At 44.1% G+C, this 16,019-nt stretch overlaps 1 protein-coding gene across 2 annotated transcripts in view; it reads left to right on the top strand.

Moving 5' to 3' along the window:
• The window catches only part of Pik3cb (phosphatidylinositol-4,5-bisphosphate 3-kinase catalytic subunit beta), a 104,077-nt gene that overhangs the window by 82,478 nt on the left and 5,580 nt on the right, over positions 1-16,019 (top strand). For both annotated transcript variants that reach the window (XM_021171807.1, XM_029481349.1), the window contains exons 16-21: positions 145-244; positions 4,910-5,088; positions 6,347-6,456; positions 7,591-7,669; positions 13,263-13,430; positions 15,055-15,178. In XM_021171807.1, the coding sequence (XP_021027466.1) occupies positions 145-244; positions 4,910-5,088; positions 6,347-6,456; positions 7,591-7,669; positions 13,263-13,430; positions 15,055-15,178 (760 nt within the window). The remainder of the gene's footprint in view (positions 1-144; positions 245-4,909; positions 5,089-6,346; positions 6,457-7,590; positions 7,670-13,262; positions 13,431-15,054; positions 15,179-16,019) is intronic.

Raw genomic sequence — 16,019 nt, 5'->3', positions numbered from 1 at the left:
CTCTTACTAGTAAGTGCCTGGGATGGCCAGCTCTCGCCTGGTTGGCATCAGAGAGCATTTCATGGCAGAATAAGGAGGTCAGTGCTTGTTCTTCACGCTCTGAAGTGTTTGATTACAAACCTTTTCAGTGTTGCTTTTCTGCAGGTCAGAGGTACACACTCCTGCTGTGTCCATACAGTTTGGTGTCATCCTGGAAGCATACTGTCGAGGAAGCGTGGGGCACATGAAAGTGCTTTCCAAACAGGTAGGGGCTTCTGTAATTCACTTTAGCACACGGTGATCAACCGAGTTTATCAAACGGAAAGTCTCCAGCCACATATTTTATTGCCCTTTCAGTAACTTACCCTGATCAGTGCTTTGTGGGAATAGACTGAGTCTCATGAAGTTCAGGATGACCGTGAACTCACCATTTAGTCAGAGAGGTCCATGGTCAGGAGCTCCTCCTGCCCCAGCCTTCTGAGTGCTGGGATCCATAGCATATGGTGCTGTGTCTAATTTATGCTGTGCTCAGGGATGGACTCAAGGCAGTATATTTGACATGCAAGCAGTCTACCTCTGAGCTATTTCCCAGCCATTAGCTTTTAGGAAAATCTGTCAAGATAAGTTTCAGAAAGCTTAGAATTAAAGCATATCTCATATTTTCTATATTAATAGGATGCCTTACATTTTAATAGTGTATTTCAAGATGGACATGAGGGAGGTAGACTTCTGCCTCCAGTGTTTCGTAGCCTACATCACTCTTTTCATGGAAATGTATGTTTTTAAAGCTTTACGACTCTTTAGTATAGTTTATGATGCATATAATTCATCTTTTAGACCGAAATATAGTGAGGTATAAACACATGATTTCTGCAGTCAGAGTCCTTGTCACCTTTTCAAGCTATATCTTCATACCTAACATTGTAATACGTTCTTGCAAGTCCAGAAGTATTGCTGATATTACCATTAAGTTATTAAATAATTACCCTCTGTCAAGAACTCATACTGCTTTAAGCATGCTGTCTAATTGTGCTCCTTATAATTGACCATTGTGTGTATAAACCACAGGCTGTCCTTGAACTCATGATCCCCCTCCCCCAGATTCTGAGAATGTAAGAGTCTGCTACCATTCTTTGCTCCCTTACTTAGCTAGAGAGCCTTCCATAAGCTTTTACGAAATGACTGTGATACGTTTTGGAAAGGCCACGGGTGTGGTGATAGCAGCTAACAGAGACTCACACCACGAAACAGCATCATTGATCCACACTGTGACCCAGTGCTCATGGTGGCCCCTCATCTGACCCATTGTCTTCTACTCCACCACCCTCTACACTGGGCTCCTCATTCCCACCCTCTCCTGTCTGCCTCCCCTCCCCAGCACAGCCTCTGAACATCTGAGAAGTGATCTTGTTTTCCAGTCATATCATTCTCTTTAAATCCCTAACAATAATTGTTCATGACACTGAAAATCCGGATTTTTCTACCCAGACTTAAAAGGTCCTGGTTGGTTGCTGTGTGTCCGACCTCATTGTGTGTCTGTCGGCTCCCCTTGCTTATTTCTCAAGCACACTGCATATCTATCCTCTTGGTTCTCTGGAAGTGTTTAATACTACTACTAAAGTATTTTCTAAGGAGACATGCATACCACTCTTCCCTTCCCCATTTCCCTCCCCATCCCAGGTCCTCTTGTACCATAGGTGAGCATTCTACTGCCAAGTTCCAGCCCCAGCCCTTTTCTACGAGCAGATAGTCACAGATGCTAGAGTATGCTGTCAGGTCCCCTAGAGCTGGAGCTACAGGTGTGAGCTGACCAGTGTGAGTGCTAGGAACCAAACTCCAGTTTTCTGCAAACACACTTGACCATTGAGCCATCTCTTCAGGCCGAGTCTCCAAATCACCCCATCCCTATTTCTAAAAAAGTCTATTTTGAGTGAGACAGGGTCTCACTGAGTTGCCTACGCTGGCCTGGAACTTTTCAGCCTTCTGGGTAAAAGTAACTACCACCAGGCCCAGTCATGACTGTTTTCTTGACTGACGAATTATAAGAGAAAGACTCCGTACCCTTTCCATGGTGGGGTGGGGGCGCAGGGGTGAAGGTCAGAGGGGGATTTGTTGGAATGCTCAGTTCTGGAAATGGAACTCAGGTCTCCAGGCTTGGCCATGAGTCCTATACGTACTGACCTACTCAGCCAGCCCACTGTGGTACCGCTATAAAGTTTATCATTATAAAGGTGTAAAATGACAATTGTTGAAATACTTAAAAAGTATTTTTTGACTCATGGCCACTTAGGATACTATTCAGGAAAGGAAGACCAGGACAATTGGCAGTGACGTAGCAGTCCCCAACTGTACAAGCTTGGAAGACATTCTAGTTTGACATAGTTTACAAAGGTCTGGTTTGCATAGCCCAGTGTTCATCTGGTTCTCTTGTTGCCAGTATTTGTACAGCTCCTGAAGCTGTTAACAAATGGAGTGCCTGTGGTTTTGACAGATGGATAACTTGGCAAGCACTGGCCGTCTTGTTTTTATCATAAGCTACATAGAACCATCTTAGTTTTTTATATGAGCGAGGTCTCAGCCAGTCTTTGGAAACTATATGCTAGAATCTACATCCATACATAGTCTGAATGGTTTTCTTGCACAGAAGCCAAATTTTAAAATGAAAACATGATACAAAATAAATTCCCTGAAAGTGGGATTACAAACCAGTGTATATGTGTACCTCATATATTTGGCATTTTTCTTTATATGTGTTTATCATTATTTGTTGTTTCTAGTTTTAATGACATGTAAAGTTCCTCCTGGTTTATGGTTATTATATTCTCATTAGTTTTATATAATATAATATGACTGGACTCCCAGTTATTAGGTGATAACAAGAACTTCTGTGGGGAGAGTAAGGTGGTGTCTTTGTAATTGCCCTGCCTGGCCAGGAACTTGTTATGTAAACCAAATTGTTGTCAAACTTGTAGCTATTCTCCTGCCTCTGCTTCCTGACCCCTGGGATGGTGGGTGTTCGTTACAGCTGCCTAACATAGTTTATTGTTTCCTTGCCTGACTGATTGAGTGAGACAGGGTCTCACTGTATCCCTGGCTGACCTGAAACTCACTATGTAGACCAGGCTGGCCTTGAACTCACAGAGGTCCCCCTGCCTCTGACCACACTCATCCTTCTCCCTCTACCCACCATGTATACAGTAATTAAAAGCATGCACTACCATGCTTGACTAAAGTGGCTTTTACAAATAATGGTTTTGATCTAGTTGGCCATTGCTATGCTGCAAGTACAAAGGTGTTTGTTTGTTTGTTTGAAAGCCAGAGTTTTCCCAGATCTGAGAGATGCCTTAGTAGTTACAAGAACTTGTCCTTGTAGCAAACCCAGGTTCAGTTCCCAGTATCCATGTCAGGAGGCTCACCTGTAATTCCAGTTCCAGGGGATCTGGCACCCTCTCCTAGACTCAGTGGGCACCTTCATGCACATGGTATACACCCATATACTCAGGCATAGGCACATAGACACACTTAAAAATAAGACAAGCCTTTACTTTTTTTAAGATTTATTTCTTTATTTTATGTGAGTACACTGTTGGTGGTGTGTCTGACACACCAGAAGGGGGCGTTGGATCCCTTTACAGATGGCTGTGAGCCACCGTGTGGTCTCTGGGTATTGAACTCAGGACTACTGGAAGAGCAGTCAGTGCTCTTAATTGCTGAGCCATCTCTCCAGCCCAAGACAAATCTTTAAATTTAAAAAAAAAAAAAAGTGGAAAAAAAATGTTGAGACAGCATTTCTCTATGTAGCTTTGGCTGTCATGGAACTCACCTTGTTGACCAGGCTAGCCTCAAACACAGAAATCTGCCCATATCTGCCCCCCTCCCCAACCCCCAAGTACTGGGATTAAAGGTATGCATCACTGTACCCAGCTTCAAAGAAGCGATTTTTATCTTGGACAAATACCTTGAATTATAATCTCTTCTTGTTGTCTTGGCAGTAGAAAGAAAGCAGGTGATTTTAGACAGGGGATGACAGGGCCCTCCAGGCACGTTAACACATAGCTGTATAGTTCCTAGGGAGGCTGAGCAGCCTGGGCTACATGAAAGGCTGTGTCTAAGACAGAGAAAAGCACATACAAGTAGGCACTAAGGGTTCAGAACTTTAATACTGTTTCAGGAATAGTGGGTGGATTCTGCACAGGCCCCCTGCCCTGTGCTGGGGGCTAAATTGAGCGGTTCAGATTGAGGTGTTCCCAGTCCTGTTACTCCATGAAGTATAGTGTTGAGTACAGGTTCATACCTATCTGAAAAGACCCATAGTTTATGCCTGCTGACTCTTCCCAAGCTTACAACATATCTTTTAATAAAGGGTTTAAAAGTGATACCTTGACTAATAAATAGTAATAACTCACTGTTTGTAAAAAAAAAACAAAAAACCCTTTTTTTAAATAAACATTTTCAGATCTTTTTCTTTTAAAGATTTATTTATTTATTTTATGTATGTGAGTACACTGTAGCTCACTCGTGTGAGCCTTCATGTGGTTGTTGGGAATTGAATTTTTAGGACCTCTGCTGGCTCTGGTCCCTCAGTCCCTGCCTGCTCCGGCCCAAAGACTTATTTATTATTATACATAAGTACACTGTAGCTGACTTCAGACACATAAGAAAAGGATGTCAGATCTCATTAAAAGTGGTTGTAAGCCACCATGTGGTTTTGGGATTTGAACTCAGGACCTTCAGAAGAGCAGTCAGTGCTCTTACCCACTAAGCCATTTCTCCAGCCCTTGTAAAACCCTTCTTATACTCAGGGTTTTTACTTCAGCCTGATTTGGGGGTGGGCGTTTTGTTAGAGCTCCTGGTGAATGTGACTGCATTCATGAGATCATGATATTTTTAACCATAAGTGAATTTGGGGGTGGGGAACCTTATTTTCCAGGTGGAAGCACTCAATAAGTTAAAAACTTTAAATAGCTTAATCAAACTGAATGCGGTGAAGCTGAACAGAGCTAAAGGAAAGGAGGCCATGCACACGTGCCTGAAACAGAGTGCCTACCGGGAGGCGCTCTCTGACCTGCAGTCGCCGCTGAACCCCTGCGTCATCCTCTCAGAGCTCTAGTAAGTGACTGTCTCTGCTCCGTGGGAATAGCAATGCAGAAGAGGCTCCTGACTCAGTGTGCTGGGGAGCGGATGGGGCGGGCTGTTAGCCCAAGGACGTCAAAGGAACTACGGAAGGAAAGCCTTGAGTCTTCAGAAACTTTTTATATTCATTAAGCTGTATAACTATTAGCTAGGTTTCTCTGTGGGACTAGTAATACTGCAAATTCATTTCTTTCAATTTATATAACTTAAGAACATATATAAGTTATGTAGTTTTAATTTGGGTGGCGAGTATGAGTACATGGCTGCAGTGTCCACAGCGGCCTGAGGCATCAGGTCCCCTGGGATTTGGGTTACAGGCTATTGTAGGCTGATGACTTGGGTGCTGGGAACTAAACTTGGGTCCTCTAAGAGCTATATATGCTTTTAACCACTGAGCCATCTCTCCAGCTCAAGTTAGTTTTGATACAGGGTCTTATGAAGCCCAGGCTAGCCTTAGCCTCTCTCTGTAGCCCAGGCTGGTTTTGAACACATAATCCTCCTGCCTGCTTAATGCAAGTCACGCAGGCACGTACCACTATTCCTAACTATAATATCAGTCTCTAAGAACTGAAAATCCTGGATGAGCAAAACATTGGAAACCACAACACATTCTTTACTGACTTCCCACTTTAAAATGAAATTTAAGTGCACCACTAAACTGTTTCTCACTTTTCATACAGAAATAGAAAATTATAATTTGTGTTAACAAACTCTTCAGAATTTATCCCACATTATGAACTCAAGGATCTGGGCTAGAGATGTGGCTCAGCATTTAAGAGCGCTTTGTGTCCCAGCACTTACCTCCGGTGGCTCACAGGCTCACAACAGCACCGATCCCAGCTCCAGGGGACCTGATGGCCTCTTCTGTCCTCTGTAGTTCTCACGTACACATACACACATAAATTAAAAGTATCCTTAAAAAGAGCCAGTTGTAGTCCTGATTTTAATACAGCAGTATATTCTAATCTTTTACCCACTACTAAATATTGTAACATTAAGAAAGTCTGAAAACCAAGGAGGGATGACAAGTGCAGCCAAAGGAAGGTCAGATCCTAGGCGTGGCTTCATCCCTCTGAGCATGACTATATACCAGCCAGAGCTGCCCTTGGGCTCCTTCTTACACAGAAGTTTGCTGGCTTTCACCTGAGGAGCTTGCAAGCCTGGCGCCTTGGGGCACTTGTGTAGCCGTGCGCACTGTTGTGTGAAGTGACTGATTCCCCCTTTCTGATTTCAGTGTTGAAAAGTGCAAATACATGGACTCCAAGATGAAGCCCCTGTGGCTGGTCTACAGCAGCAGAGCCTTTGGAGAGGACTCGGTTGGAGTGATTTTTAAAAATGGTGACGGTAAGTCCCCAGTATGTCGCAGCATGTTGGAAAGTGAGTGTGACAGTGTGATAGCAGGCAAGATGCAGCTGCCGGTGCTCATGGGGTCAGCTCTCAGCACACTCCAGAAGCCACTCCTCTCTGGCATTGCTTGTACAGTTTATTTACTGACCTGATAAGCCTTCCCACTTTACTCTGTAAAATTCAAATGGTAAATCTTTTGACGCCAAGTTTGTAAAAAGCAAGGATATCTCAATGTGTGTTCATGTGTTCTGTTCAGTGCCAGTAGCTTCTATATCCTTGCCAGAGCTTCTAGGTTTTAACTGAGCTGAATGACCCAGACTTCATAAAGAAGCAACAGCCAAGACAGTCCTAGCTTGTAAGCTATATGGCCACAAGCAAGCCCTAACTGATGGGCTTTAGGTTCTTCATCTCATACCAGGGTCCTTAAAGGACTCTGTGATAAAATAGCTTGTTATTACTTTGACATGGTTTTATCTGAAAGCACTCTTTGAGGAGGTCGGAAGAAAAGAGAGGTGTTTTTATATAGCCCAGGTTGTCCTTGAACTCACTATGTAGCCAAGAATGGCCTTGCACTCTGCTGACCCAACCTTTCGTACTTCCCAAGTACTGGGGTTACAAGTGTGGCCATCATGTAGGCTAAAAGTATTCTTTAACTTTTATTATTCATTATTATTTTGGCTCAAGATCTCATGATATAGCCAAGGCTGGCTTCAAAATTGTTGACTTCATGCTTCCGACTCCTGAGTGCTGAGACTGGAAGCTCTCATAAAGAGAATCATAAATAGATTCAACCCTTACAGTTTTCTGGACTCCTGATGCACTAACCCATATCATTCATAAAAGCTTTCTGTATAGTATTAAAGGCAGGAAAAGTTAACAATGTGGTTTGTGTAGTAGAAATTTGGCACAGTAGTTCATACATGGGAAATGGTTGAAATTTTACTTTCTGAAATTGTACCAGGACATGCCAATCGCTGAGCCTGTTTGATACAGTGACTATGGAAAGATTAAAATTGGAGGGAAAGTACAGTGCTTAGTAATGACTGAATCTGACTGAATGCCTGGTACTGTGTAAGCGGGCGAGGGGCGTGAGAGTGTAAGTGTGTGTAACGTAACGGGTGTTTCCCTTAGATTTGCGGCAGGACATGCTGACACTGCAGATGCTGCGCCTGATGGATCTGCTGTGGAAAGAAGCTGGCTTGGACCTGCGGTGAGCATTCCAGAGCATTTGCTTATTCCACGCTGTTTTCCCTGTTTAGCCCTTCCTTCTGCTATTTTATTTATTGTCCATAGTAATAATCAGTGAGCTCTTCACAATGTGCTTCTAGTCACTGCCCTATTGGAACCTTATCAGACTTAAAACTGTATGTGCTGAGGTTCCTGGGAATGGGTCGGTTTGGGCAAACATCCAGAACCATGCGCCAGGGTAGTTTCAAGCTTGGCAGTGTTGGTTTGAGACAGGGTCCATTGTGGAGCTCAGGGTGATTTTGAATTTACTCTACAGGGAGAGATGACCTTGAATTCATCATCCTCCTGCCTCAGTGCCCCAAGTGCTGGGATTCAAGTCATGTGTCTTCACACTCTGATGAACTCTTTTGTACAAAGATTTGAAACCATTGCTGTGCATTGACTGACAGGCGCTCCATGGGCTTCACACCCATCATCCCCTTCAAACCTCACAGTTCCACTCGAGAAGAGCTGGGACTGTAGTGATGTTATAGCAGAGGTTCCAAAAATTCAAATAGTGTCCGACTCAAATCCAGGATTGTCAAGATTCTTAAGTCGATATATTCTGTATTTTATTTTCCTACCAAAGTGAGAGAGTAGCATACAAATTCATGTCCAGTAACCCTTTGTTTGCCAAAGTATGTCAGTTCTCAAAATGCCTTTATGGTTTCTTCTTTTTAACATGTGTGTGTGTGTACATGCACGTGTGCATATTTATATCCCATGGGGGCACATGTGGAGGTCAGAAGACCTTTTGAAGGCTGGCTTCCTCCTGTGGATCTGGGGAGCAAGCGTCAGATTGTTGGGCTTAGCAGCAAGCATTACACCCACTGAATTGTCTACCTCACTTGCTACCTTGTTTGTGTTTTAAAGGAAGGGTATTTGTTTTTAGATCCTTCTAGAATATACTTTTTCCAGTTTCCTTAAGTTAGAGCAATCAAGTGTGATTTTTTTTCCCCTTTCATGAAACTGTAAATGTGATTGCAATAAGAGAGATCTGAATTTGTTCCCTTTTGTTGAAAATAGATTTTTTTCCCTCAAATAACATATCCAGATTACAATTTCTCCCCTTTCTGTGCCTCCGAGTTCCTCCCCCCTCCCCTCTCCTTCCAGAATTACCCTTTTCTGTTCTCATTAGAAAACAAACTGGCTTCTAAGGGATAATAGTAAGATAGAATAGAACAAGATATAATAAAAACTAACACACCAGGATTGGGCAAAACAGACAAACACAAGGAAAAGACCCCCACCTCACCCCAAGAGAAGCCCCAAGAGACAGTGAGCCCGCCTGTGCTCACACTCAGGAGTCCCATGAAAACACGAAACTGGAACCCAGTATGTACTCAGAGGACATGTGGGGTAAAGGAAGGGGAAAAACATAATAAGATTAAAAAATTTTACAAAAATTAAATATAAAAGCCCTGACACTATAAGACAGTACACTATTGCAGTCATCTCCTGTCAGCCATCTCCTGCTGGGCACGCAGCCACGCTTAAGAGTAGCTCCTTTCCCTAGCGAGACTTCCTTGGAAGAAATTAAATTTTCATTTTCAAGTACTTAGCAATTGGAGATAGCTCTGGGTTAAGAAGGATGGGGACATGTGTCCACTTCTTTCAGCTCCAGGACCCTGCTCCCAAACCTAAAAAGAACCCAGCAGTCACCATATGTGATATATTGTTCTTTTAACTTACACATTTCTTATTAACTACTTTAAAACACAATTAGCTTTTTTTTCTTTCTTCCTTCCTTCTTTTTTTCTTTTTTCCTTAACCACTCATAAGGAATATACCAATCTTTTGTTGTTGTTGTTGTGACCAAATTCCTACCAAGAAGCAACTCAGGGGCCACTGAAATCTCTCAGTGGGTAAACCTGCTTGCAGCACAAACCCAGTGTCTGAATTCAGTCCCCAAATGTCATGACGGAAGGAGAGTCACTGTACACACATAGACACAAGGGGAAGGAGAGCCACTGTACACACGTAGACACAAGGGGAAGGAGAGCCACTGTACACACATAGACACAAGGGTGTAATGCTATGTGCTTTCCTAACATAACTGCAGGTTTGTCCAGATCATTGGCCTTCCTGGGTTACAGAGCCTGAGCTGCAGACTGGCTTCTTAGTCTCATCAGCCTAACTGAAAACTCCAACCCAGCGATTTTCTCTCCATTCTGGTTCTGTTCATTCTACCCAAAGTTAGCTTGCACTTAGCATCATGAACTTCATTCTAACCTCAGAAAAACAGAGGCAGCCATGTGTGGGAGTGCTGGGTGTGTGCTCTGTTCCTGTACAATAGGAAACACCGAGTGTCCAGTGGGATGTTGCTGGCACTTTGAACTTTGACCTCCTCTCTCCTCACCACCCTCCATGACTGTCTCTATAAATACCCACCCTAGCGTGCCCGCTGTGTTTGTTTTTCTTCTGGGCAACGTGCCTCTTCTGTGTCAAGTATTTGGTACCTCCTATATGTTACTATTTTAGTACTGTAACAGTGCCCTGCCCCTAGTAACAGACCTGTGTATGCTCATCTAAAGTCTCTCAGTGTCGTGTTACGCTGGTGTCTCTCCTGTCAGGAGTAGAACATTTATAAGGCATAAATATGTTGAGATGTCTTGTCTTTTGCTTCACAGTTAGCAGTCAGTTTTTCCTGCCAACTGAAAAGTTGTCAACTTCAAATCTGTCTGACATTTGGTAGACTTGACAGTCACCTGTGCCCCTTGTCCCAGAGCTACATGCCAAAAAAGGGGGAGGGGGTGTAGTTGTCTTCATTCACATGTATATCTGAGTTTTATTGATGGGAGGTTTTTTAGGCAGGCAAGAGGGAACAGGAACTCTCTACAATGCAGTCCTGGCTGCCCTGGAGACCAGACTGGTCTCCAGCTCACCGAGACTTCCCCACTTGCCCCCCACACCCAGTAATCCTGGCTCTACTGATGGAATTTTTTCACTTATCGGAGACCATGCAAAAGTTTAATGTAAGATGTTAATGATATTGGTACTGGCATGTGAGAGTAATTCAAACGCTAGGTAAAGGAGGGTTTGCAGTCTGATCCTTCATAGTGGGTAGAGGTGCTCCGCAGACTTGGATCTGTGTGGTACTTTCCTCCATCCCTCTAGCATGGTGTGTCTCGTTCTAGAATCTCCCATGACTGTAGCATTGTCTTAGGTCAGAGAGTGTGAGAGTAAAGTTGAAAGTGCTGGCATGTCCTTTATAAAGACTGTGGATATAGGCCCTGAGGTGATCGTGGGGGTGGGGGGTAGGGTGGGGGTGGGGTGGGTCTAAGCTTGTCCCCAGCATGACTTCTGTCAAACCATCTTTCAGATGAGGATGTTTTTTCCTTCCCATTGTGCAAGCCCATCTTTAAGTCACTGATTGCTTTCATCATTGCTTGCTTTTGAAGAGGAAGTTGTTGGAGTTTTGCCCAGTTTGGGCTGTGACTGGGCTCTGAGGGGATGCAGGATGCAAGAAAGCTCACTGTAACCCAGCCCTGTTTGCTTTGCATGGCTTGTGTCACAATAGGCTGAAAGGCACTAGTAAAAAACTTACTATTCCTTAGTTTCTTCTTAAAAGAAGACAAGAAAGTAATATGGGTCTAAAATAATTGATTAGCATTTTGGTCTGCCAGAATGTCAGCTGACGGTGTTTTTCGCATGTAAAAGAGTATGTAATAATTGAATTCTTTTTTAGAAGTAATTTTAGAAGCTAATCCAGCTCTCTCCTTTTATTGGATTGTGATACACACTAATGGACTCATCTCCCCCCACCCCCCCCACCCCCCCAATTTCTCTCTCACTAACCCTCACATGAACTGCAGGACCCCACACCAGCTTTCCAGTATGTCACATCTTTTTCTAATCTTGCTCATGTGTTCTTTCTGGCCCTATCCCGGAGCCCTGCTGTCCTCCCCCCTCAAAAGGTCTTTAGTGAATTGTAGGCCTTTTCTAAGTTGCTCAGGTTGGCCTTGATCTTACTGTGTAGACCAGACAAGCCTTCAGCTCTCTGGGAAGAGGGGTGCAGGCAGGACACACACAAGAGGCCAGAGGAAGAAGCCAGGTATCCGCCCATCTCTCTCTACCTTATTCCTTTAAAAGAGAGTATCTCACTGGACCTGGAGTTTGGTTGTTGACCAGCAATCCCCATCAATTCCCCCTTCCTTGTCTCCTCAGCACAGCTGGCTTTTTAATGTCGATTTTGGGAGATCTGAACTGAGGTCCTTACACTTACACAGCAAACATTTTTACCCACTGAGCCATCTCTTTATCTTAGAGATCTTTTTAAATTTTTAAAAGACTTTTAAATTTTGAATTATGACTATTTGTGTAGTTTGTGCACGTGAGTGCACTGCCCTCAAGAGACAAAAAGAGGACATCAGATCCCCCCTGGAGCTGGAGGTAGAGGTTGTAAGCTGTCTGATGTACGTGCTAGGAACTGAACTTCTTCCATCCTCTGTTAAGAGCAGCAGTGCTGAGCCCTCCCCCTGCCAGGGCTTTCCTCAGTGACCACACTCACATTGTGCCTCGTGCTTCATAAGCTTAGTGAGAGCAAGACTGCTTATTTCTGAATCATATCTGACATCAGATAAAAAGTGTGCCACATAGCTGCACCCACCCATTTCCCGAGCCCATACATTATGTCTGTTGGTTGGTTGTTTGGGCTACAGTCTCATGTAGCCCAGGCTGGCCTCAGACTGCTATGTAACAAGGGATGAATCTTACAGCCAGGCCCCACCATGCCCTGCTTTGTTCCTATTTTCTGTAGTTAATTTAATGTCTCTTTGAGTCTCCCAAGGTAGTACACTCCATTACCAGCATATTCTTTCTCCTCTCTTTTTGTTTTAAGCAAATGTTTCATGGAACACAAGCTGGCCTTAAATTCCCACCCCCAAGCACTGGCAGTTCAAGCATGTGCCACCATGACCAGCCCAAGTAATTCTTAAAAAAATGATTTGTGTATGTGCTTGTCCTGAGGCTTATGCATGAATCTGAGGTCAGCTTGCAGGAATCTGTTCTTGCTTTCCAGCATGCTGGTCCAAAGGATTGAATTCAAGTCATTATTAGGTTTGGCATCAAGCACTTTCTCACTGAAGCATCTTGCCTTTCCACGAGTCACTCTTTTTATAATATAGTTTCTAGAAAATTGGAGAAAGTTGAGTGTTGGTGCCAAATGTCTTAAGTCCAGCACTCAGGAGTTTGAGGCTGGCCTGGTCTACAGAGTGAGTTCCAGCACAGCCAGAGCTACACAGACAAACCCTGTCTCGACAAAGAGAATGGTTCTGGTTCTGGAGCTTTAGAGTAAAAAGGGGATGAGTTCTTGCTTATAGGATATGCTCCTCTTTATCAGCTCAGGCAAATTGAATATTCCATAAGCATAATTATACAGAAAATGATGCATTTAGCTGCAGCATTCTGGTAAACCATTCTATCTGCTGGTCCAAGTTCCATTTTCCGTATGGCATTACTGACTGACAAGCTGTTAATAATAAAATTCTTCTCTTTTAAATCAAAGGATAAAACTTGGAAAATGGATGTTTCCTGTCATAGAGAACATGGCCCCTTATGTCTGTGTTCCTTTCCAGGATGCTCCCCTATGGCTGCTTAGCAACAGGAGATCGCTCTGGCCTCATTGAGGTTGTGAGCACCTCTGAGACAATCGCTGACATTCAGCTGAACAGTAGTAACGTGGCTGCCACGGCAGCCTTCAACAAAGATGCACTCCTGAACTGGCTCAAGGAGTACAACTCTGGGTGAGTGCGCCCTCTGCATTTCTCATAGGAACACTGACAGATTATGGTGACGAGACAGAAGCCCTGCCTGCTCAGAGAGAGTGTCTGCATTGCTTCATTCAGCACAGAAGCCTTTATTATTCATGGGCCTTTATTCAAGTCTTAAAACTTGATGGCAAAGTATAGAAGCTCTTCAGTATGCTGGGCCGTGTTTTTAAGATAGTGGGCTGAAGTTCTCTTGCTTATTCGCATCAGCTTATGTAATTATGAACTTAGGTTTCTCATAGGTTCATTCTTTTAAAAGATTTATTTGCTTTGTTTAGTTTTTGGAGATGGGGCAGCTCTGTAGTCCTGGCTGTCCTTGAGCTCATGCTGTAGACGACAGAGATAGATTTTCTGCCTCTGCCCCTGAGCTGAGATCAAAGGTGTGTGCTGTCATGCCTAGCCTTACTGTTATTTTAATTAAGTGTACATGTGTGTCTGTGTGTGGGTATGCACATGAGTACAGGTGCCCATGGAGTCCAGAGAGGGGTTTAGATGCTGTGAGGCTGGAGTTACAGTGGACTGTGAACCACAATGTGGGTGTGGGGAACCAAACTCAGGTCCTTCAGGAGAACAGCAAGTACTCTGAGCCACGAAGCCATCTTTCCAGCCCTGTTAGGTTAATCTTATGATCGAAGTTTATAGTCTATGATCTCTCCAAACTAAAAGGAAAATATTTAAAACTGTGTTACTGAGTTGGGGATATACATCAGTTAGTGGCGTATTTGCAAAGCCCTGGGTTTGATGCCTGGGACCACAGACAGCTGGACAGGGACACGTGCCTATCATCTCAGGATTCTGGAGGTGGAGGCAGAAAACAGCCATGAGACCCCACTTCAGGAATACTGTAAGAGTAATGCGTGTTATCTATGGTCCATGAGACCCTGCTTCAGTAATACTGTAAGAGTAAAGCGTGTTATCTGTGGTTAAGGTGATGGACTGCACCCCTCTTCTAGGAAGTAAGGGTCTCACTGTGAAGGAAGTGCTTTCTAGGCACTGTTGGCCAAAGACTTAAGATCAGCTCAAGTGTCATCAGTTAACATCATGTTGTTCAGGGCTTCCATGAGAACGGAGCAGTTTCAGTCTTACAGCCTTCTACAAAGAGTCTGTGTTCTCACTTCTGACTGAGGCTCCGAAGCCTGGATTCTAATCTGAGGCCACCCTGGCTTGGAATGGTTCCTCCTGTAACCTAGCAGTTAGGAGGCTGACAGAGGAGAGAATTGCAATGGGTTCAAGACCTGACAAGCTCCATGGTGATTTTTGTGCTAGCCTGGGCTATAGAGTAAGACTTTGCCTTCCAAAAGCTAAAAACCAAAACAAAAGCTGGTAAGAATGTTGCCAGGCCCAAGGATGATCCAACCCATGGTGGTCTCTTACAATACCTTCTGTGTAAACCTAAGGCCTCCTGAACCAGGACTCCTGAGACATCGGGACACGTGGCTAAGGCTCTGCTAGGCAAGGCCTTGGCTGCCAGCCTGACTCGTCTGCTTTCCCAAGCCCATATGCTCACTCTTGGTGCAGCGCTCCCTCAGCATCGATGGGGCTTAGTTCTCATCTCCCAAACTGGAGTTCTAACTCCTGTTGCTTCTCTGTCTACCTTCAGGGATGACCTGGACCGAGCGATTGAGGAGTTTACCTTGTCCTGTGCTGGCTACTGTGTAGCCTCTTATGTCCTCGGCATTGGTGACAGGCACAGTGACAACATCATGGTGAAGAAAACCGGCCAGGTAAGCTGCACTGTAGAGGCTGTGGGTCTCGTGATGGCGGCGTGTGCTTTGTCTTTTCATTCACCTTCCTGCCAACCCTGTAGAATCTCGTATAAGCATCACCTGCCAGTAAGAAAGCCAATGGCCTTGCTGCACACAACCCCACTCTAGCTGCCGCTTACTTTATGTGTTGTTAGGATCTAGTGCTAAGTGTTTATTTAAATGTTTAACAATTGCTATTATTTAACAGCGGCCTATCTTTTGATTGCACACATTTGTATCTGGACCCGATTTGATGATAGGTACCTGTAATCACAGCACTCACAAGTCTGAGGCAGAAGGGTTGCTTGTTCGAGACCCTGTCTCAAACCAATAAGTGAAAAATTAAGAAAATAACCAGTTGGGGGCTTGAGCAGCTAAGACGACTCACTACTCCTCCAGAGGACCCAGGTTCCTTTCCCAGTGCCCACATGGTGGCTCACAACTGTCTATAACTCCAGTTATAGTAGGAGATTTGACACCATCTTCTGGTCCTACAGGCACCAGGCATACATGTGGTACACATACATACATGTGGGCAAAAACACTCAATGCAAATACAATAAAAATGAATAAGATCTTTTTAAAAATAACCAATGATGAAAAAAATAATAAAATCCGGATGGAACCTGAGTAATCTGATTTCTTTTCTTTTTTAATTTAATTTGTGTATGGGTATCCTGCCTGTATGTATGTTTGTGTGCATGTGCAGGTCTTGTGCCTGTAGAAGGAGGTGTCAGCTTCCCTGAGACGGACAGCTTCTTACAGAGAAGCCATAAGCTGCAGCCAGCACTCTCAGCCACCGATCACTGATCCATCTCTC

This window comes from Mus caroli, chromosome 9, assembly GCF_900094665.2.
Source record: "Mus caroli chromosome 9, CAROLI_EIJ_v1.1, whole genome shotgun sequence".
Classification (NCBI taxonomy): Eukaryota; Metazoa; Chordata; class Mammalia; order Rodentia; family Muridae; genus Mus; species Mus caroli.
This window is presented reverse-complemented; position numbering and strand designations above follow the sequence as displayed.